The 22556-nt window shown below is 45.6% G+C and overlaps 1 protein-coding gene across 1 annotated transcript in view; it reads right to left on the bottom strand.

Moving 5' to 3' along the window:
- Positions 1-22556, bottom strand: part of LOC131281095 (cyclic nucleotide-gated cation channel alpha-3) — a 62022-nt gene that overhangs the window by 17739 nt on the left and 21727 nt on the right. Inside the window, exon 4 of the mRNA XM_058310349.1 lies at positions 21298-22115. Within this exon, the coding sequence (XP_058166332.1) occupies positions 21298-22115 (818 nt within the window). The remainder of the gene's footprint in view (positions 1-21297; positions 22116-22556) is intronic.

Genomic DNA, 22556 nt, shown 5'->3' with positions numbered 1-22556 from the left:
TTGCTCGATCTCGGTCTTGGTCTTTCGAATGTGTGCCTTGCAAAAAGCCCTCGCCTTACACTTCGACTCCAATTCCGTTTCATCTTTCACATTGTTTATGCTCCTGATCCCTATATTCCTCCACCGATTGTGGGACCTTTCTCCACATCTCCTAACCTCAAAGGACATCGCTGTCGTTCGTCCCCCGAAACCCGACAGGCCGTCTTTGTTTTCCATCATGCCGTTTCGCTGGAACTGCCGGGTCTGCTACTGTCGCGGCATGTTCCCAGCGTGTACATAACCTACTTTCGGGGCTCGTTAGAACACACACACACACACACACTTAGAGTTTGTACACTGGCGCACATAAACAAAGCTGGCCCGAGTCCCACGGTGCGGGAAACTCTCTGACCTCCAGAGAGGGGCGCGTGCAACGTGGAAAATGCTGGAGGAAAAAGAAGGAAATAAAGCCAGTCTCTGCGGTGCGATGCTAAAAATAGATTCACGGGATGCGCGCTGCTCTGCTTTCTCTCCCCGAGTGCCGCATCGAAACGGTCGATAAACGGTGTGCGCGGCTGGAGCGGGAGGGGGAATGTTTGAATGTGTATGTGTGCGTTTGAGTGTGCCATTTCACTCCACGTGGGGGAGCAAGAGTGAAAGTGGGTAGGGAGCGGAGAAGAAAGGTTTGAAGTGTTTCCAGCAGTAGGTCTAAAAATAGCCCATATCCCGTCTGCCTGCAACTCCTGATGGCAGCTTCTCTCCCCCTTCCTCCCTCCCTAAACTCTCTCTCTCTTTACGTTCTCCATCCGTTTCCCCTATCAGATTGGATGCGGGAAAGTCACGAGGAAAAAGCAAACCTCGGACCGGAAAAGTTCCAAGAGAATTGGGATTTTCCGAGCACGCTGCCGCTTGCTGGCGGAACGGAAGCGGACCCGAGCCCCGGACATCGATGATTCAAGATGAATGCGAAACGAAAGTAAGCCGAAGAATGGGCGATTTTTCTACCCCTCCCGCGGTAGCGGAAAGTATCTCCCCTCCCTCCCCCCCTTCTCTTGGAAAAGCGAAGGAAAATCCAACAAAAGAGCAGCAAACCATCTTCGACAGTGGAAAGCGAAAAAGCTACCGGGCAGCGATGGAAAATGTGACACAACTCTTCTAGACGATCCTCGTTTCCGTTCGCTCTTTCTTTCTTTCTCATTCGATTGGTTTTGTTTTTCCGTTCAACAGCCATTTTATTCTGTTTACTTTTCAAGCTTTTCGGTCAGTCGGACAACGGTTTCGGTTTCGGGGAGAAAATCGGGCACACAAGGCGAAAGAAATGGTGGTCGCTCTTTACCACTGATAAAACCAGTTGGCAGCATTGTTCCTTGTTGCTTTTTTTTATCGCACCGAGTCAAACGGAAATGGGAAGGAAAACAAGAACATGTTCAGCAATCGGGCTGTTCGGTGCTGTTTTTTGTCCAAGTCTATTGCAAGCAAATAAACGGTCAATTTGAGTGATTGTGAATCGTTGAAGAGCGAGGATGGGCTAAGCTTTTCGAAGGCAAAGCTCGAGTAGAGTGGGGGAAACAAAACCAAAAAACAACGGAAAAAGAAACCAGTTCGTTCAATTTGGTCTGTCCAATGAATAACTTAATTTTTATGAGTGATTACCAAGAAGAAGGGATAGATCAAATGCTCAATTGTATATTTCAAAAACAATCTGTTTTTGTAACATAAAAGAACTTCGTGGCATTTTTTAAGAGAATGATTAATGTTAATTAATGTATGAATTTTCATTTGAATCTTCTTACAACAAAAAGGTACCACGGAATCGGTTATAAAATCAAATAGACTTAACAAAGATATGAAATAACATTCACAGCAACAGATGCATAAATAAAAATGTTTATAAACAATAATGAGACAAAAAAATTAAAATTAATCATTTTAAAACAGCCAAGAAACATTGTGAATGTTATATTGTATGTTTGGCAAGCTTCCTAAGATTCTAACAAATTATGCATGCTGCTAAACAAAGATAATAAACATGTTTGTATATCTATTTAATTCCACAACTCCATAGTTGCGTGTAGGCGAAGCTACACAGCTACGAGTGGAAGGAGGAAAAATAGAAAGGTGCCAACATTTTAATCATAATTCAACAGCCCCGGCGTTGAGTCGGTGTCATTCGGTGGAAGTTTACTTTTCAAACATAAACAAATGCCTTCGTGCCAGCCGCTTGCTTGCGCCTGGTGGCGAAAACATTCTGGCCGTTTAGCAGCTTCTCATCAGCCGGTTGCTTCACCCAGCGGTTTCCCGGAATATGATGGCAAGTATGGCATATAATAATTTATTTTCCATCCTTCCCTCTTCAAGCAGCTACGTGTCTTCGGAACATGGTAAGATGAAACGGCTGCCGAGGGCAAAACCAGCAACGAAAATAAGCAGACGGATGTGTTTTTCACACGCCCATTGCACCCTCCCATGTTGGTAAATACGTTTACCCAGTGTGTGTGTGTCCCATTGGACTAGGTCAGCCCACCAACTTTTGATCTACTTTTACGCCTTCTTACGGTCAACTTTACTCCATTTATGTTTCCCGCTCTCGCTGCCATCGAACCTCTAGCTATAAATTTTCTCCTTCTGTTTGTTACTTCACCACATCCGTTTCCGTTTCAAGTTTGACGAAGTTATTTTTCCTCCCAGTGCTAACGATCAACCCAACTCCAAGCCTTCCGTCCGTGGCGAAGGAAAGGATGAAAAGTTAAAAAAATGGTCATAATCCGCTTCTTGCCGCGCTTTACATCAGTCGATTGTAAACGTGGCCAGAGAAATGAAGCATGTGCTTGTTTGTGGTGCACACATCACGCTGTGTGTTGGTTGGTGTGTATGTTATTCGTCTAATCTCGACGAATCATTATAGCTACATTGCTACGCCGCTGTTAATAGCTGTTTAATCAACGCGCCGTTATGCGTGCTCTTGCTTGTGCAAATAATGCGTTAATGCATGCACCGTTCAATCAAGTCTCGAAGCAGCAAAAGCACCGTTTGCCACTGAACCGGAATGTGGGCAATGTTACGTTGCGTTACGTCATGTGCCGTAGCGTAGTTTACCAACGTCCAACCCATCCGGCCACCGGGTTTCGATGGTTAGATTTCTTTTTCTGTCAAATGTGAACCCACCTTCAAGGCATTTCTTCAACATTTTGCCCCGTCACGTAGCGAGCGTGAGCGGAAGTCAAACATCCGCAAGGCGGTTAGGCGTCAATGGGGGGGGGGAGACGTTAAAAACGGGCAGGAAGCGGACGCTCGTTAGGTTGTTATTCCGAGATCCGCTTTATGAGCCCAGATGTAGGGCACGTTGTAAAAAGAAATGCATCTAGTATGTCTATGAGTGTTTGTATGTGTTTTCGTATGTGTGCCAAAAAGTAAATTGGGTTAACCGAACGACTCAATTAATTCATCACGTTAACAAACCACCAGGCGCCTCCATTACATATGAGGATGAAAATGGGACTGCTTCTAATGAACTTTAAGCAAAGTTTATTTCCCAAAAAATCATAAAGAGTCTGAAAATTCAGCTTAATATAAGACATGCGTCGTGCTGAGTCATAAATAGCAACAGTTCCACTTTACTTTATCGTCTGCCCATGCCATTTCCAACTCAAGGGGCCACAAATTCCTGTCGAACTGTCACAATCCGGCTAAAGCGACAGTCTTTCTTTGCCATATGCTCATGTTAGGAATCGCTCTTGGAACCCGTTTTCAATTCGTGCCGCTTTTGCCGACCGCACGACCACTGCTGCGACCGAACCTAACGCTCCCTGGCGGCGCCAAGTGCCATTAGTCACTCGGTGCGAATCTTAAAGATGAATCGACAGTATTGCAAAGTCATGTTGTGTGTCAGTCATCGCCAACCATCCATCTTAACCGCGTAGCCCTCAACCGAAACGGTTGTACCTCGGTCTTTTGCAGTGGGTCATTTTTTTGTCAAAAGGAAGTGCGTCGTCTTGTGGTGTGTATTTTAAGCGTCACCGCTTAAAGTCAATGATTTTGCGCATGCGGTTGGGATATTTTTTGTGGATAAAAATTTGATTAAATTTTTTTGCTAAAGGTTATCTTCACGATTTAACAATAATTTTTTTTATTGATTAATTTGATAGAAAATAAAACAGTCAATGTGCTTCTCACAAATACGCAATTTGTATGAATTAGTGCGCGTGAAATATAATACTTGAATACTCAACGTTGCGTTCTACCCAACGCTTTATCACAATAAATGTGAGTGTTAAAAACAGGCGAGGATTTTACTAAATAAGTGAAGAAAAATATGTAGTCTTCGATCGACCAATATGTTAATTTTGGGTAAAAGAGTAAATAAGGCCCCGGGCTAGATTCTCCTCTTCCTACTGGTTCACATTAAGCGCCTGAAGTTATGCAAAGCGCGACGCATGCATACTTTTCAAATATTTGATCGCTAACTCGGGGTCCACACTACAGCGCGACGTCGCCTGACAGGAGCTGAACTCCATATAAAAAAAACCTTGCGCGATGTCGCGCGAATCGCGCTAGGTTTTTTTAGCATGGAGTTCTGCGCCTGTCAGGCGACGTCGCGTTACGCGACGGTGCAGTCTGGAAAGCGTGTAACGGTTCGCTTAAAAGAACATAACGATTTAAACTAATCACGCAGTGGAGGTTGAATGCGGGTTAATATACTTTTACATGTTAAGTTACTGTAACTTACTAGTAACTAAACTATACCACACATGATGGACAGCATGAAACAATGAGTTTAGCCGAAGAAATGATTTGGAAACGGCGGCGCGCCCGCAGCGAGCGCAGCGAGCGGACTGCGCTAGGTCTACTGAAAAAGAGAGTTTGTTATAGTTTTGAGAAATAAGGGGGGCCCGTGGGCCCCCCTCATACCGCACCCATAGGTTGATTGCGTAGCCGAAATTAACGGTACACACTACGATTCAAATACTCGTAGGTTGAATTTAACGAATTAATGTATCACCAATTGCATACATTCAGTTTAAACGTCCACAAGAGGTGTAGCCACGATCGAAAACATGGCGGCCGGGGCCTCATTTCCCCAGCTACGTTAAATGATGCGATCGTACGATAGCCATAGTAACGATTCGTTAATCGATGCGATGGGCAACATAACACCACAGCATAACGGCTATAACCCCAAAGGTTCTCAACCCATCCGCGTCACACAGGAACAATCCGAAGGGGCGCTAGTGTGCTCCGCGATACACACACATGAAAAGGAGGTTGGTTCATTTAGAACAAATTGCGTCGACCGAAAAATAAAAAATTGAAAGTATTTTTTGCACTCATTGTCGTCTGTCTACGAATTGTTGTTGGTTGTGATGGTGAAAAATTAATTTCCATGTTCCTCAATTGGCCAAACTTAAGTTCAATTCCACATTCAAATTCAATTAGATTTCATATGAGGTAACCTCCGCGTGTACTCTTCTTGGGACTTGTTTTTGTTTGACATCTTCAAACCAAAACAAACTTGTGCGCAGTGCTTAGAAGACTCCAGTCGATAAAACATACTGTTTTTGCTTTAACAGCAAAAACAACGTGAAAAGTGTGTGCTCATTGTAAGTTTGTAAACATTAAACATGTTTTCTGTACAAAAAAAAAGTGATTCGTTTAACAAAACGGTATGGGAACCGGTAATAGAGGAATGTTTGTTTGTGGTTATGAATGCGTTGTGCATTGCAGTCCCACTTCCTTATCCTGACTCGGCAGAGTGGTTGGTAAGTTGAATGCAATTGTATTTCGGTATGGATCAGTCCCAACAATATATTATTGCAGATTTGATGAGATCGTCAACGGAAGAGGCGCCGTTGCGCCTCAGTTCCAGCGGTCGCCGTTCCGACCACTGATGTGGACCGTGTTTGTGCTCTGGAATTAAGTAAGCGTTAGACGGTGGACACAAACAACAAGTTCTCAAGCAACTCTACTGAAGGAACCGGGTCGAGTCACGAGAATCACACCGTACTTCGAAGACTACCCCAGGCCGACTATGGGTTGACCATTTGCACCGAGTGCATTATACAGAGCAAGCCGGCATTCCGTATTGCGTAAGTAATAATAAGTAATTTGTGGAAGTTTTCAATTTTGCAGAAGGCGAACATTTCTCTCCCTCTCGTCGAAGATGGTCACCAACGACATAATGTTCTTTGGGTGCTCATATTCACGAAAGAAGCCGCGTTGGAAATGGCTCCGTCTGCATCCAAAGTTGTAAAGACGAAAACATCATCATAATCCAACAAATTCTTGATTCTTTTTTCTTTCAGAAATTTTAAACCATAGAATGATAACAAAATATATCAATTTTTCATAAAATACAACCATCCCTTGAACCAAGTTGCAGTTGGAGGACAGAACAATGCGGGTGCAGTTGCCTGGGTCATAAGCTGACTCATGAAATACAGAGAACATTCTATGAACGGATCTTGAACAAAACACCGGTTTTTCCATGTAAGTCAAACTATGTAAACACTGGTTACCGTTCAAAATTATGTTTATGAGTGATAAATATTCTTTCCTCACAGCACTTGGTTGGAGGAATTACCTGAATAGATTGCTTACTATTAGCAGTAATATCATCAAACAATGTAAGTATGTTATTAAATTTCTGTCAAACTTTTGAAATAATGTGGTGTTTTATTTTACAGAATCGGGAAAATCAACAATTTAAGTTCATTGGCAGTACATCAGCGACAAAACTAGTTAATTGTATAAAATTAAGAGTTAAATTTGTTAAAAGTATGGGTGAGGTAATAGAAATAATAAAATAATTCAATGAAACTAAAAAGTAACTGTAAATTTGAATTTGCAATATTTAAACCGAAAGAACCGTTTACATTTAGCGCCTACATGTAGGCAACCGCCAGGTCGAAACGTTACGAGAGCGTACAATAAGGCGTTTGTATCTCTTCTAATAGACGCTAAATGTACGCTCTTCTTTTATATGTTAATGTACGCGATTTGTCGCACGACGCATAAATTAATGCTGCTGGGGTTACTCTTTTACCTAATTTTGTATTCCATATGCTATGCATGATACCGTTTCCATAAGCAAGAGTGAGATAAATGCCACACTTCTGGAAATAAATTTATGAGTAGGAAAAAGGTTTACAAAATAAATTAGTTTAAACTGGATACTCTGCTTTTAACACCTAGTCTTCTGATTAACAACCAACCACACTATGTTGGAGTGATGACAGTTTTATGAAAACAATAAAAGTTTGTTTTGATTTCGACGCGTTTTTTTATTGCGAAGTTTAACCCTTTCACGACCGTAAGCTATTCAAGCCTAAAATTGGCAATACAACACAATATTTTGGCTATTTGGGGTGTAAAATAAGAGAATATCACCAGAAAAACCTAGCAGTATGTGTAGGTTTTTTTATAATTTCATGGGAAATATTTTACCTTATAAACAATAAAAGTAAATAAACTACCAGTAAAGTTATGATATCGGAATTTGTTTTGTTTGCTTTCCACTACAAATTACATGATAAAAATTCTAAAAAATAGATCTTAGCCATTTCTATGAAAAAAATAATAAATTCATCAACTTGCCAAATACTAAGTTTTTGTTGTTGGTTGATCGCACGAATGGTTTGATTTTTGGGCAATTAATTTTAATAGTTCTTTTTTGTTTATTCGTTCAGAAAGACATTTGAGGCCTTTGACATAATGTTTTCTTGGATGTTTCGTCTCAAAAGTATCGTTTTGATAATAGTTGAACAAACAGTAACGAGTTTTGTAGATGGGAAAAATATTTGCCTTGGTCGTAAAAGGGTTAATTTTTTATAAAAACATTAGGTATGGGTAAAGTGGGTTTTGTTCATCAGTCTGCGAATGGGGAAAGAAAAATAGCATAAAAAGAGCGTCTAAAAATGTAAAATTTTGGTGTTAGCTAATTATGTCAAACTTATGTAAACATACGAAAGTATCAATCCATTTGGCATATATTCGATCCCAGTCCACAGCCGAAAGTTTGCTCCCGACATTGTTTCCATACTTACATATATCACAAGCGAAAATAACACGCCAACGTAGGTGGACAAACGATTTCTCCACCTACATCTTAATGGCTTTATCAAAGATAGATCTGATGTAGGATGGCAGTATGATACACACACGCACCGCCCGCATCTACCGCCAGAAGGCGTTTATGACAAATGATTAGGGGCCGAGTTGCAGAATAAATGGCTTCCTTGCTCGTTTGTAGCGACATTTGTTACTTTGTTTGACATTATTGTGCTATTTCGGCGAAAGCTGGGGCATTTTTTTCAACATTACTGAGAAAACAGCACTTACTTCTGGTACTAGTACAATATTGTTGGATATAATGTCTACGGCTGAGCAAGAAAAGAATTTTGACACAATTTGTCGCTACCGGTATCGGCACGACGTATCTGCAGATGTCCCGGCATCACAAGGAAATGTTTGCACTTGTCACGTAAACGACCCGAAGAAAAAACAAACTCGTGTAGAAATGAAAAACACAGAAGACAATGAGACAAAATAAAATATATCGAGAGATAGGAACCATATCCCCCGACAATGGTACACGGCTTTTACTCTGGTCGATACACACATAAGATTTTGTTTTATTTTAGTCCACATGTTTTCTTTGTGTATTTTCACATACATATAATGCGTTGCGAGTTTGACTGCTCGAGCATGAGTAAATCATTAGTGCTCCACTTTTTTTCCGTTGTTATAACGGATGATCGTTTCCGGTTCGTCAAGGTTTTGGGGCAATAAACTGTTATACCTAGACTGAAAATATATCGTTTCATTATCGAATCTAGAGAGAAATGTAAAACGAGAGAAAAATGCAAGTCAAACAATCATGAAAACATGTGGCCTATCCACTACCTCTAATATTATAAGTCTCTTGAGTTTTCATCATTTTGTTTCCCTCGTGCTTTGGAGGTTGGTGAGCTTGAGTTGCAATTGTTTTGTCTGCATGTTGGCATCTAAATCAACAGGCATGATTCAGCTTCAAAAAAGTTGAACGATGTTATCCACACTTTGATTGGGGTACAGCATGTGTGTATCGAGTACATGTCTGTCACACCTGTTTGACAAAATATAAAGCATACATCTGAGAAGATATTTGCAAACAACACGAAAGAGCCTTGCATTCTAAGAATTTCTTAAAGAGAGTTTTTTCTTTCATGTAGACCAGGGGTGTCAAACATGCGGCCCGCGGGCCACATGCGGCCCGCAAGAACATTGGGTGCGGCCCGCGACCCCTTTGAAACATTACATCGAAAGAAAGAAGATAACAAATGCGGAGCAATAAGTTAGCTATTGTAATTATATACCTTTACTTTTCTAAAATCTTTACCAAAATACACAATAGTGTTGAACTGCAACATATATTTCAATAAACTTGATTTGAATTCGTTTAAATTTGGAAAACGATTGAGCAACAAACCCTCTCTTTTACTCAAAATTGGTAAATTTTATAAGAAGTAATATAATATGAAAAAATGTGAAAATGTAAAACTATTAAGATAAAACCACATTGATAAGAACATATTTTCATCACTCCAATCAATTATATGGTTTGGCCCGCGAGCCTATTTTGGGAGAAAATGCGGCCCGCGAACCAATTTTGGGAGGAAATGCGGCCCGCAAGGTGAAACGAGTTTGACATCACTGATGTAGACTATATAAATTTTCTGTAGTTAAACATAGAGTAATTATACTGCAACTACAGTGAAGTTGCTCGTACTCGAATTTGTACTCGATAAGTGTGTGCTGAAGGTCAAAAATATACATGAAGATTCTTGGTTGTGGAAAATATTTTGTTTCACATGGAAACAATTGTGTCCTCCGCGCGAGCCTACGATATACCCATATTAATAATGTCCTCCGTGCGACTATCAAATATGCAAATCCCCTCCACGACTCGGACGATCGTGTGGCGTGCCAAAACCGCGTGCTGGAATGTCAGCTTATGACCGCGTGCTGGTACGTCATATGAGAAAGTACGTGGGAGAGCTTTCGCTACGGGCTACTCTCCCACGCGTAGGAAAGTGGAGGAGAGCGATGGAACCTATAAAACCGTCGATCAACGGATCGCGGTTCTCTTTTCTGTTTACGTTCTCGGACCTTTCGGCTGTTATCGCGAAACCGATCGAATTAATAAAGTACCGTTTAGCAAGTACGCGAAAGTTTGTTAGTTTTAGTGAAAGTCAGTCAGTTTAATCAGTTAGTGAAAGAAATCTGTTACGTGCAACCCTCGCTCCCGTGCGAAGGCGACGAAAGAACATTTGGTGACACAAACGTGATATCGCGAAAAGTGCCGTACGCAGTGGTAAAATTCTGTCGCGAGATCATGAACAACGACAACGAAGTGAACGTGGCCGAGGCCTTACGCCTGCTCACTGCCCTGGAGGGCAGCGTGAAAGAAGTGGCCGTAAGCCTTAAGGCCAAACCGAAGCCGGAGGTGGCCGCCGTGAAGCCGGACATTTTGGCGTCCCTGTGGCGTGATGGGAACGCCGCGTTGATGCGCGTAGATAGTATCACCGGCCTCCATCCGCGCAGGGGCCTCTTCACGGCGGCCATGGCGGCCACAGTCAAGTGCAGTGAGGGAGCCGCCTCCAAGCAGGGCCAAGGGCAGACCATCTGCCGCGAATTGAGCTGCCCAAGTTCGCTGGCTCCCCATCCGAATGGCCCGCGTTCTCGAGCCGGTTCGAGAAGCGCATGGTCGGGTTGACTGAGAATTCAGACAAGTACGCGTTCCTCGTGAAGTGCCTCGAGCGATGCGATATCGCTCGGCACAGTTGGGAGGCGTTCGAGAATGCGGGCATGCCTTTCACTCGGGCATGGGCGAAGCTGGAGGAGCGCGTCTAAAAAAAGCGCGTGGCGTTCATGGGCCACATTAGAAAAATCTTGGAGCTGCCACGGATGAGTACCCCATCAGCAAACCAATTGATGAGGATTATCGACGTGGTAGAAACGGCCGTGGCATCGGCCCGTCAGATCGCCGACGCGGACGACTCCACATCCGTGGTGGAGGACAGACTAATTGTGGCGCTCGTGATGAAGAAACTAGATCCTGACACCATCGCGAGTGTGACACGGCGAGCGGACCAGCAAGTCATCCCTACGTGGATTGAATTGCGTGGCGAGTTGGATAGCCTGGTCAACAAGATCTATTACCAGCCCAAGCGGAAGGAGGACACGGCGGCCAAAGCAGATCGGGCGCGAGGAACAACTCAGCGTGCAGCACGGACGGTGCTGGCTGCAACCGTCGCCACAAAGCCCGCTGCCAAGCCTGCGCGGAGGACACCGGCAACCCAGCCAGCCACTACTGCTGCGGTGCCTGAAAGCATAACCACGAAGGTAAGCCAAAGGGGGGGTCAGAGAGGAGAGTTGCTGGAAGAAATAAGGAGTTGCCTTTAATTTATCGAATTTTTCCGATCTTTAGGTACAATTGCAGTGAATCACAATGCTTGCAATCAATAAAAGTAAGACGAGACATATTTCTCAACTAAACCAGAAAATAAAAATTTCCGGAGGAAAACGGAAAATGGATGCAAAACCACGGTTATTTACCTTACCGCAATCGATATCGTGCATTGATAAAATAATTCTACATCAACCGTCGCTTATTCATTCACACACAAATGTCATCGAAATAAGAAATTGTATTGATGAGCGAATCAAAATCGGAATACATTCGGCAAGAATTGAAAGTTTGAGTCTTTTCTCCAGCATAACGTGCCCACAGCACGCGAAGTATGTGGTGGCAATCGAGGCATCAAGTAAAAACTAATCTATCTTTCTCAACGAGGCGGCTGGCATGTGTATCATGGCATCATGCACCTTCTAGCCACCCATCGGTTGGAAGATGTTTCCCGGGCACGACACGAGCGTACGAAGTTCTTTTTCGGAATCACACCATACAAGGTGGTTCGATAAACAACTCACACGTGGAAGAGCTATCGATACACGATGGGGTGAGCGGGGGAGAGGCTCCACGACTGGTGGAGTGAAGAAAAGCCTGAACCTTAGCCCCGTAACCGTGGTTGCAATCTCTTACCGATAAGCACTTCAGCTCACGTCAGCCAGAATTCCCTCGTTCCATGCGGCGCCTTTCCCGTGTAGTCCATGAACAGTACTCATGTATGTACATACACACACACACATACTTTTGCCCGAAGGACCCAAATCAACGCCCATCGTGCCAATCACGAATCGTACCGGTGTCGATGCACGGAGGAGATCCAGTTGGCAGCTGAAGGCGAAGGGAAACGTTGAAATTTCCTTTTCACCTCCCGCGTCACTGACGAGAAACCGACCTCACCACCACCACTACCAGCTCCACCAGCCTTGCTAAGGATTGCGATGGCAAAAGTCCCGGGTTTTGGCATGACGCGCCGGAACGAATACAAAACTGACGGACGCTCGCGGAGAGATAAGAATCCGAATGTTTCCTTCGGGCCCACTTTCCGAGCGGGCCGGAAATTTATTTTTTGTCACCATCTCCCCCGGTTTTTCCACCACGGTCCCGTTCCGTTTCCGGAAAACCAGCTAGGCGCTGCCCCTGTAACACAGCGTTCCGAGCCAGCGGTTTTGGAGCGTCGTGTGAAGGCGACCCAAAAGCGGAAAACACACTTTCCGTCCTGGAGGAGGGGCGAGGTTGGGAAGGCGCTGAAAGAAAATACACAAATCTAATATGTAAATCCATAAAATATTAAGATTGTACAACAATTTTATTTGCGCCCTCGCGTAACCACGTTGCACCCGGGATCGCTGGATGGGATTACTTTCTTTCGCTCTCTAGCTCTCTCTCTCTCTCTCCCTCTCGCCTCGGGGATCTAGCACCATTACGCTACGGATTCGGGTATGTGTTTGTGCTGCTGGAGTGCGCCTGAAGGCCACAAATGGCACGACCGGCAACTGTCTGTGGCTGTCGCCGACGATCGAGGCATGTCCTGGTAATTTGTTCATCGTCTAACCTTTCACCTTCTTCGCCGCTTACTTCCAACCCATTTGTGCGATCCTGTACCGCTTTCCATTTCCATTGCTGGCCCGCAAGGGACGTTACGCTGCGATAGAGGTACACGTTACACGTTTACGTGATGAAATTTAATAGAGGTCTATAGACTTTACGAGAGGCGGGATAGACTTTACGAGGGTTGACTGTTGCGGATATGAGTTTGCAGGCTTACTTTAAGCAGCCACGACTGTCTTCAAGTCGTTGTGAAATCAAAACATCAACTTTTAGTTTTTCTTCAATTGGTTTAGGGATGACAAACTGTTACATCTAACTGATATAAAAAAGAACATAGTTTAAATTTAAGTAATATAGCGTATAAAAGGAATAAGCGTGTAATACCTCATCTTTAACTTAAAACAAAATCCATGAAACAATGATCGCTGGTAAGCTGTTTCCTGCTCTCTATATTGCTACAAAAAGAGCATGTGGTATTGAATGAGTAAACTTTTTATAAAACAAAATTGCGTTTTTGTACTTTTACATAACTATCAAGCGCATATGATTGGCAGAGTCAAGATGGATTCAGGGTTTTAACCCGGTACAAGTTGTGCATCACACGAGTGAACTCATCCTACAGCTCGCAAAAACAATAAATTCTTGTAAAACACTTCACGCTGTAGCAGTACAGCTTTAAAAACTGACACAACCAAAAGCGTAATCGTGGAAACTGCATCGTAAAGTGCATCGGAAGTTAATTAATTTTGTATGCAAGCGGGATCGATTTAACATCAATCGCACCAGCCATATTCGTGCGGTCTTTCTTCTTCGTGTTGATTTATTTTAATGAATTATCAACCCCATCCTGGGTGGAAGGTTCTGTAACGGAAGGGAGCAGTACTGATCGGAAGATAATTTCCGTAATGGAAGACAGTGTCGATGTTTCAAACCAGTTAGGAAGCCAGACTCATTCCGCACAGCTAGTGTAAGCAGGACAAAAGAGGGTAATGGTGGATATTGAACAATGACCAACCAAGAACATTATGATCGGTTAGCAGAGCTTTTGGTTGCCAGAAATTATAAAACTTTTCAAACAATAAACTGGAAGCATTTTTCCAACAAACCTTCGATAGAAAAAAACATCCACCCATCTAAAAACACTATATCCTTTTATTGCCACTGCGTAAAATAGTTTGCTTGTTGATTTTAGGTTATTGGCTTGAGGAACCGCTTTCAATGGCAAAAGGCCAAACTATTAGAAACCAAAACTAACGTCACAAAATCTCGTAGATAATATCGTAAAGTAAACAGGCAAGCAAGGAAGATACGTTCCTAAAGCTAAGCAATAGCTAACAAGTGCTGGTAGTATTCGATTCGTAGTAATCTTTAACAAATTGTTTTAACATTAGTCAAATTTCTAAACCCACAATCCTGAAAGTCGCATTCAATATCCAACATGTATCAAATGGCTATTGCAGTTTCTTTCTAGTTTCATCTTCCAATGCTGGACAGACCCTTGTTTCCAAATTTCCAATTGCGTGATACAGAAACTGATCTTCGAGCACCAAAACATATTATCAGTTAAACAAATAACGTGAAAAAATGTATAAAACTCTACGGAAACTGATAGAAAAAATGTTGCCTCCTAACAAACTCACACTCAAACCAATAAGATGGAAAACCTCAATACAACGTTTATGAACTGAATATAAACCGATATACAAATAGGCAACTGCGGTCGGCAAAACCAGCAGATATTGAAAAGTGTAAATGTGTAAGCTACGTTCGTTCGACATTATCGAGCCTCGGTCCTTCCAATCATCGCACGCCGCAATCAACGTGTTTTAGCACGCCTTCTAAAAGGCATACCGTCCCCGATTGGCATCCAGTCTGGTCGTAAAACAACCGGACAGGAACAAGAAGAATCGACCGGCCAGATTCCCTCCGGATAGTGTCCAACTTTTTTCCCCCTACATGCAGGCCGATAGTATTGAACATGCGATGAACGAAATTTGTACCAAGCACAAGATGGCTCTTCATTTGACATTACGTTGTAAATAAATTCCACCGGTCGGGTACCCTTCCGGAGGCGCACTTCACTCTCCCATCCAGTGAGTGTGTGTCTGTGTGTGCTGAATTTGACTAAAATGTTGTACCACTCCTAAACTTCCCAGCGAAAAAGCTTGCGTCGGAGAAATTTGTCAATAAAAAAGCGAACACAAAAGCACTGCATCAAACCAACCAATCCCTGCTGGTTTTCGGCCGACACTAAAGTGGATCGTTGATGACTGTTGGAGATAAATTTTTATTTCATTGTTTATTTAAATTTATTCCCCACATCTCGGGTTCCCGGTATGGGAGTTTGGCTTTTTTACGGTCCCTTCGCAACGGGAAGCCAGCGCAGAATGGTTCGAAAAATCGAAATTGCAAACAGGCGACAATAAAGGCCGGGAAACGGGCGTGACACAAAACGAACGGGACACAACTGCGCGAGGAGTGTTTAATTTGAACAACCATCATCCATCACGGAAATCGACTTTGGTCCACATTAGTCGCGTGTCGCAGTTGGACATGTTTTGTCATTCCCTCCGGGAGGGAAACTGTGGATTTTCCCTGGCAGCTGCTGTTGTGCGCAAATGCGATGTTTGATGAGCACATTCATCGACAGCTCGCAAAACTTTATCGATTTCGGGGAAGTAAATCACGACAAACGGGGATTTATTTCCACAAGTGTACCAAATTTCCATTCCAACAGCGATGTGCTATCACAGCAGGTTTTAAATGGCAAATAAAATAAAGTTTGCAAAATTTGTGAAATTTGTCGTTTCACCATCGACACTCTTACATCCACACTTTTTTTTTAGTAGTATCACTTTTAGATCCGCAAGAAACATCCCTTAAAAACCCCACCGTTAATGCTACTAACAACAAACAAATTATTTTAATGAGGTAAATAAGCTACCCACACAATTAAAAAGTAATTCTATCAAAAGGTCTCCGCCTCGGTCGGGATTCTTGCCGTGGGCATTTTAATGGACTCGATTAACTGCTTCCGATGTCATTTGTCAACACATCTCGCCCGTTTCTCGTGCCGTTTTCGAGGCGGTAAAAGGCAGCAAAAAGTCGTACGCACACACAAACACAAACGAAAACATGTGTAGCGGCTGCGGACATCGGAGACAACGGACAGCGGCAAGTCCACACAATACAGCCGCGAACTTACCGTGCGTTCGTCTCCGTTAAAAACTTATCGTGCACGATGGCAAGAACGGCTTGCCGCGCAACCCACGCGGGTTGCTCAGTGAACGATATAAAAAGCGCATGCAACGAGCACGCGTTCTTCTCTTCTCTAGTGGCTTTTCTACGCGCTAACATTACGTGGTGAATTCAGAAACAAAGTGATAGATTCTTTTGGGTGATCATTAAAATAAAAAAGGTGGTAAAAAACACAGAAAACGATTCGTCGTGTTACAGTACCCACAAATTGGTGACCCCGACGTGATCGCCTGCGCTATCACACATTTCCATACCAGCGAACAACGCGTTCTGCGCCGGTAAGTGACCGGAGAAATCGACCCACGCCGCACTCTGCATCGAGCAGCCATTACGAAAAGTGACCAACCGCGAGGAATCCCTGCACTGCGCAGCCGTTCCACGAAGCGACCACCCGTGCGAAGGTCTACACCGAGTAGCCATTCTTCCGGGAAACGACCACGCGCAAGAATCACCACGCCGAACCACATTTTTCTTCGCCCGCTTGCTTTGACAACGCCGTCCGAGAATGATTCATCACAGCCCTGAACGAGCCACACGCGTGGCCAACGATGGATCGGAAGGTACATCGGCTAGCAATGAGGATGCAAATGCAATATCCGACAAAAACGTGACGACGATCTCTGGTGCGCCGAAAATCCCTCCACCGCTTATGGACACCAGCAACCTGGAAGGTTTTTTCTTGTCGGTGGAATACTGGTTCGCTGCCGCCGGTATTCTTGACACCCAGGATGCGAAACGATTCAATTTCGTGATGGCCCAGGTACCGCAGAAAACACTGGTTGAATTAAAATCGAAGTTCGAAATGCTGCCAGCGAAAAACAAGTACGATTTCGCGAAAAGAACGCTGACGGAGCACTTTAGCGAATCGCAACAAAGGCGTATGCAACGCGTGCTGTCAGAGATGGCGCTTGGTGACGCCAAGCCTTCCCAGCTGTACTACGACATGCGGCGGGTGGCTAATGGGTCAATCTCTGATGAGTTGTTGCTCGATCTTTGGGCTGCCCGGCTCCCTGCTAACATACAACAGCTGGTAGTAGCAAATCAGGGCCCAGCTAGTGAAAAATTGGCCATCGCCGACGCGGTAATGGAATCGCAACGCTGGCGTCCTATTAACGCGATCGAAACTGCGCCCAAGCGTGGGCAACTAGCTGAGCCAGGCAGTCAACGCAACGAAGGGCACATGCACGCGCCGTGCCTGGAGGCGTGGAATGAGATAAAGTCCGAACTAAGTAACATAAAAGCACTGATCAGTAACGGTAGCCACTGTGCCAAACGATCGTCAACTCCCGCCAGACATTCACGTGAATCCTCTCCTCGACGAACGCGTAGCACCAGCCGCACAGGATCAAACACCGGACTGTGTTGGTATCACGAGCATCATGGTGCTCGCGCAACGAAGTGCCGACATCCGTGTACCTTTAAGGTTACTTCCAACCAACCTTAGGTATGCATGTCGGGATCCGGAGACGTAGTGCACGCGCTCACTACCTCCAACGCCGCGCCTCGACTGTGCATTTCTGACAACGCGACAGGAACGCGCTTCCTGATCGACAGCGGCGCCGAAATATCAGTAATTCCACGCGACCGACGCGTTAGTGGTGTGCGACCTACAAGCGCCGTGCTTGTAGCTGCGAATGGAACAAACATCCCCGTCTACGGAGAGGCAACTCTAAACGTCAGCCTTGGCCTCCGCAGGGACTTCTTGTGGACCTTTGTCATCGCGGATGTCACCATCGCCATCATCGGAGCGGATTTCCTTGCACACCACGACCTCCTGATCGACCTGAAGCGACGACGGCTTATTGATAACACCACGAACATCCAGATGACCGGCATCCTGATCGACGACGCAGCCAGCGACATCCGAGCGTTCTCACGAGAGGCGCCTTTAGCTGATATTCTAAGCGATTTTCCGGCATTAACAACAACATCGCCACCGGGACTGACATGCAACTCTACCGTCATGCACTACATCGATACGACTGGCCCGCCAACGAGTGCGCGTCCTCGCAGACTGCCTCCGGAGAAACTTGCTGCAGCACGAGCTGAGTTCGACATCCTGCTCCGGTTGGGAATTTGCCGCCCATCGCGATCCAACTGGGCGAGTCCCTTGCATATGGTGCAGAAACCAGACGGAACGTGGAGACCATGTGGCGATTACAGGGCACTGAACGCTCAAACAGTCCCTGATCGATATCCCGTACCCTATCTACAGGATTTCACCGCCACCCTCGCTGGAAAACACGTGTTCTCCAAAATCGACTTGAAGAAGGCTTTCCACCAAGTGCCAATAAATCCCAACGACGTACCGAAGACGGCAATCATAACACCCTTTGGCCTTTTCGAGTTTTCGTACATGACCTTCGGCCTGCGGAACGCCGCGCAGACCTTCCAACGCCTTATAAATGAAGTCGTACGTGGATTGGACTTTGTGTTCGTATATATCGACGACATATTCATAGCATCCACTACTATGGCAGAACATCGTGAACACCTCACCCAGCTCTTCAAACGACTGGAAGAGCACCATTTACACATCAACTGTGCGAAGACCGAACTCGGGAAATCAGAAATTAGATTCCTGGGCCATCAGGTAAACGAAAACGGTATCCTGCCTCTTCCGGAACGGGTAGAAGCTATCCGCGATTTTAAAACTCCAGCGACCGTAAAGGAGCTAAAAAAGTTTATCGCGATGATAAACTTCTACCGCCGCTTCATACCGAATGCCATCGTTGCACAAGCCCCGCTGCTCGCTATGATTCCCGGAAATCGAAAAAACGACAAAACTCCTCTCGAATGGACTCCTGAGACGACATCAGCCTTCATCGAGTGCAAGGAGCAGCTAGCGAACACCACGCTCCTTGCACACCCCATAGCCAACGCGGAACTCTCACTATGGGTCGATGCCTCGGACATCGCTGCTGGCGCAGCATTACATCAAGTAGTAGATGGACAACTCCAACCACTTGGATTCTTCTCCAAGAAGCTTGACAAAACGCAGCGACGATACAGCACCTACGACCGCGAGCTGACAGCGATATACCTGGCAGTACGACACTTCCGGCACTGGTTGGATGGACGAACAAGCCACATCTATACCGACCACAAGCCGATAACATACGCCTTCAAGCAAAGCTCCGACAAAGCTTCACCACGACAGGCTCGACAATTGGACTACATTGGTCAGCACACAACTGATATCCGGCACGTGCAAGGAAAGGACAACGTTACAGCTGATCTTCTCTCTCGAATCAACGCGATCGACGATAGCAGGGTGATCGACTTCGGAGCATTGGCCGACGACCAGGCCAAAGACGAGGAACTACAACGCATCCTTCAAAACGACGTGAGTACTAGCCTACACCTCAAGCGAGTAACCATTCCAGGTACCGAACATCAACTTTACTGTGACGACACAACCGACAACCTGCGACCGTTCATCACGAGGGCCTTCAGAGAACGTTTCCTGAAGGTTACTCATGGACTACATCATCCCGGCACCCGAGCGACGGCTAAACTGATGACTTCCCGATTCGTTTGGCCCAACATTCGCCAGGATAGCATACGTTTTGCCCGCAACTGCCTGGAATGTCAGCGAGCGAAAGTCACGAGACACACGAAAACGCCCCTCGAACGATACCCGGCGACGACAAATCGATTCTCACATATCAACGTTGATATCGTGGGACCGTTTCCTCCAAGTAACGGACAGCGTTACTGCTTAACGATCATAGATCGTCGAACTCGATGGCCAGAGGCTATTCCACTGCCGGACATGACAGCACCGGTTGTCGCCCACGCACTGGTTGCTAACTGGATTGCACGCTTCGGAATTCCTCAATACATCACAACCGACCAAGGACGTCAGTTCGAGTCGAACCTCTTCGCCGAACTCCTCAAAACCTTGGGCACCAAACACCTGCGGACTACAGCATATCATCCGCAGAGCAATGGATTGATTGAACGATGGCACCGTACACTTAAAGCTGCCATCCTATGCCACGACACAATCCACTGGACGCAACACCTGCCAATGATCCTCCTGGGAATGCGTACGTCTTACAAGGATGACTTGCAAGCTGCTCCTGCCGAACTCGTATATGGAACGACCCTTCGCATACCCTCCGACTTCGTATGCGAACCGAAGATAACATCATCTGATACCGACCCCGATCTACTGATGAACCTGCGACAAGCGATGAGACGCATCAGAACCGACGAGACCGCTTGGCACGGGCAACAACATGTGTTTGTTCACAGCGATCTTGCAAAAGCTACGCATGTTTTTGTGAGAAACGACTCCATCCGACCATCGCTCTCGACCCCGTACGACGGGCCGTTTAAAGTCCATCAGCGTAGCGCCAAGTACTACGCGGTCGACATTAACGGCAAAATAATCAATGTCTCAATCGACCGATTAAAACCGTGCTACCGAGCTGACATCGAGGAACCACCATCGACGACCCAAACGCAAACGACAACATCGACGCCAACAACCACAACGGTACCATCAACGCTGATGACGACGCCGAACGAGCCGCAACCAGATCCGGTATCGCCGAAAGTCACCAGGTCTGGACGACATGTACGGTTCCCTCAACGCTTCCGATAGCCCCGGTGATTCGGCTAGCAAGGGGGTACTGTAGCGGCTGCGGACATCGGAGACAACGGACAGCGGCAAGTCCACACAATACAGCCGCGAACTTACCGTGCGTTCGTCTCCGTTAAAAACTTATCGTGCACGATGGCAAGAACGGCTTGCCGCGCAACCCACGCGGGTTGCTCAGTGAACGATATAAAAAGCGCATGCAACGAGCACGCGTTCTTCTCTTCTCTAGTGGCTTTTCTACGCGCTAACATTACGTGGTGAATTCAGAAACAAAGTGATAGATTCTTTTGGGTGATCATTAAAATAAAAAAGGTGGTAAAAAACACAGAAAACGATTCGTCGTGTTACCGTACCCACACATGTTTATGTTGACGGCGACGGACCCTAAACGAACCCTTGGGGGCCCTTTTCGCGCGGACCCGACCTAATCGAATTGGGCACAGGAAGACTGACTTACCTTGGAACTCCTTCCGGGCCGCGCTGACCGAGGTGACGATGTTGGCCACGTGGCCGAGCACGGTCGCGAACAGCATCAGCCCGAACAGCAGCTGCGCGATGACGAACACGTACTCGGCCTTCGAGCGCGGCCGGGGCAGGTCGCCGATGGTGGTGAGGGCGAGCGTGCACCAGTAGTAGCTCTGCAGGTACTGCTTGACCACGTCCGCCGACTCCGAGTCGTGGAAGACCCAGTTCTTCGAGCCGAAACCGTTGTTCTTATAGATAATGTGGTACAGGCAGCCGTTCCAGTGGAAGATGACCAGCAGGTAGTGTATCAGCGAGGTCGAGCGGAATAAATTCGGATAGTTCGTGTGCCGCTCGGTCCGGTCCATGAAGGCCCAGAATCGATAAATCTTGACTAGCCTAAACGAGCGCAGGATCGAGTTGAACCCGATCGACAAGTATAAAAAATCTAGCGGCAACAAACAAAGGCAGTCGATGTAGAACGTCGTCGAGTTCATGTAGTGCTGCCGCAGCTTGGTCGAGTCGGTCTGCAGCACGCCGTCCTCGAGGTAGCCGGTGCGAAAGTGGAACAGAATATCTACGAGGTATAAAAAATCCGAAAAGTAGTCCAGACAGAACCACAGCACGATCGATTCGCCGTTGATCTCCTGGAACGCGAACCGGTAGATGATCACCCAGAAGTTGTAGAGGAACGCCATCGACACCACCATCGACCAGTAGTAACAGAGGCGGCCGGCCGGATCGAACACGAACGACCACCGGCGCCCGTTCGACTTCCGGGACGTAGTCGAGCAGCCAGATCGTCGGCCGAACCTGACGGAAAGAGGAAAAATATGTGTTCTTATTTAACGGTTTGCGATTTTTAGGAATAACAAGTTCGTAGAAAAGCTGTTCAAGCATACGTCTAACGCATATTATTTGTGTTTTTCCTGCGTCTCATGTGCTAACTTTTGATACTCGGTAGTAAGTGAAAATTGTAAATTATCCATAAATTACTTTTAAGTTGTCAGGACTGCCTATGCTAGAGAAATACTACACTAATAAATAAATAAAATAAATTGCTTACACACTTTCCACAACCTGCATTATTCGCCGGAGTATCTATAGTTTGAGGACACATTTATGTTGTCATATTCTAAGGATACGATTAACGATAAATTTATTTCCTTCAAGAATACGCCGTGACCCACATAAGCAATCGGAATACTAATTTTCCGGACGAAATATCACTCTTTCAGATTGGCCAGCTCGTAT

The sequence above is a fragment of the Anopheles ziemanni genome, chromosome 2 (assembly GCF_943734765.1).
Source record: "Anopheles ziemanni chromosome 2, idAnoZiCoDA_A2_x.2, whole genome shotgun sequence".
Classification (NCBI taxonomy): Eukaryota; Metazoa; Arthropoda; class Insecta; order Diptera; family Culicidae; genus Anopheles; species Anopheles ziemanni.
This window is presented reverse-complemented; position numbering and strand designations above follow the sequence as displayed.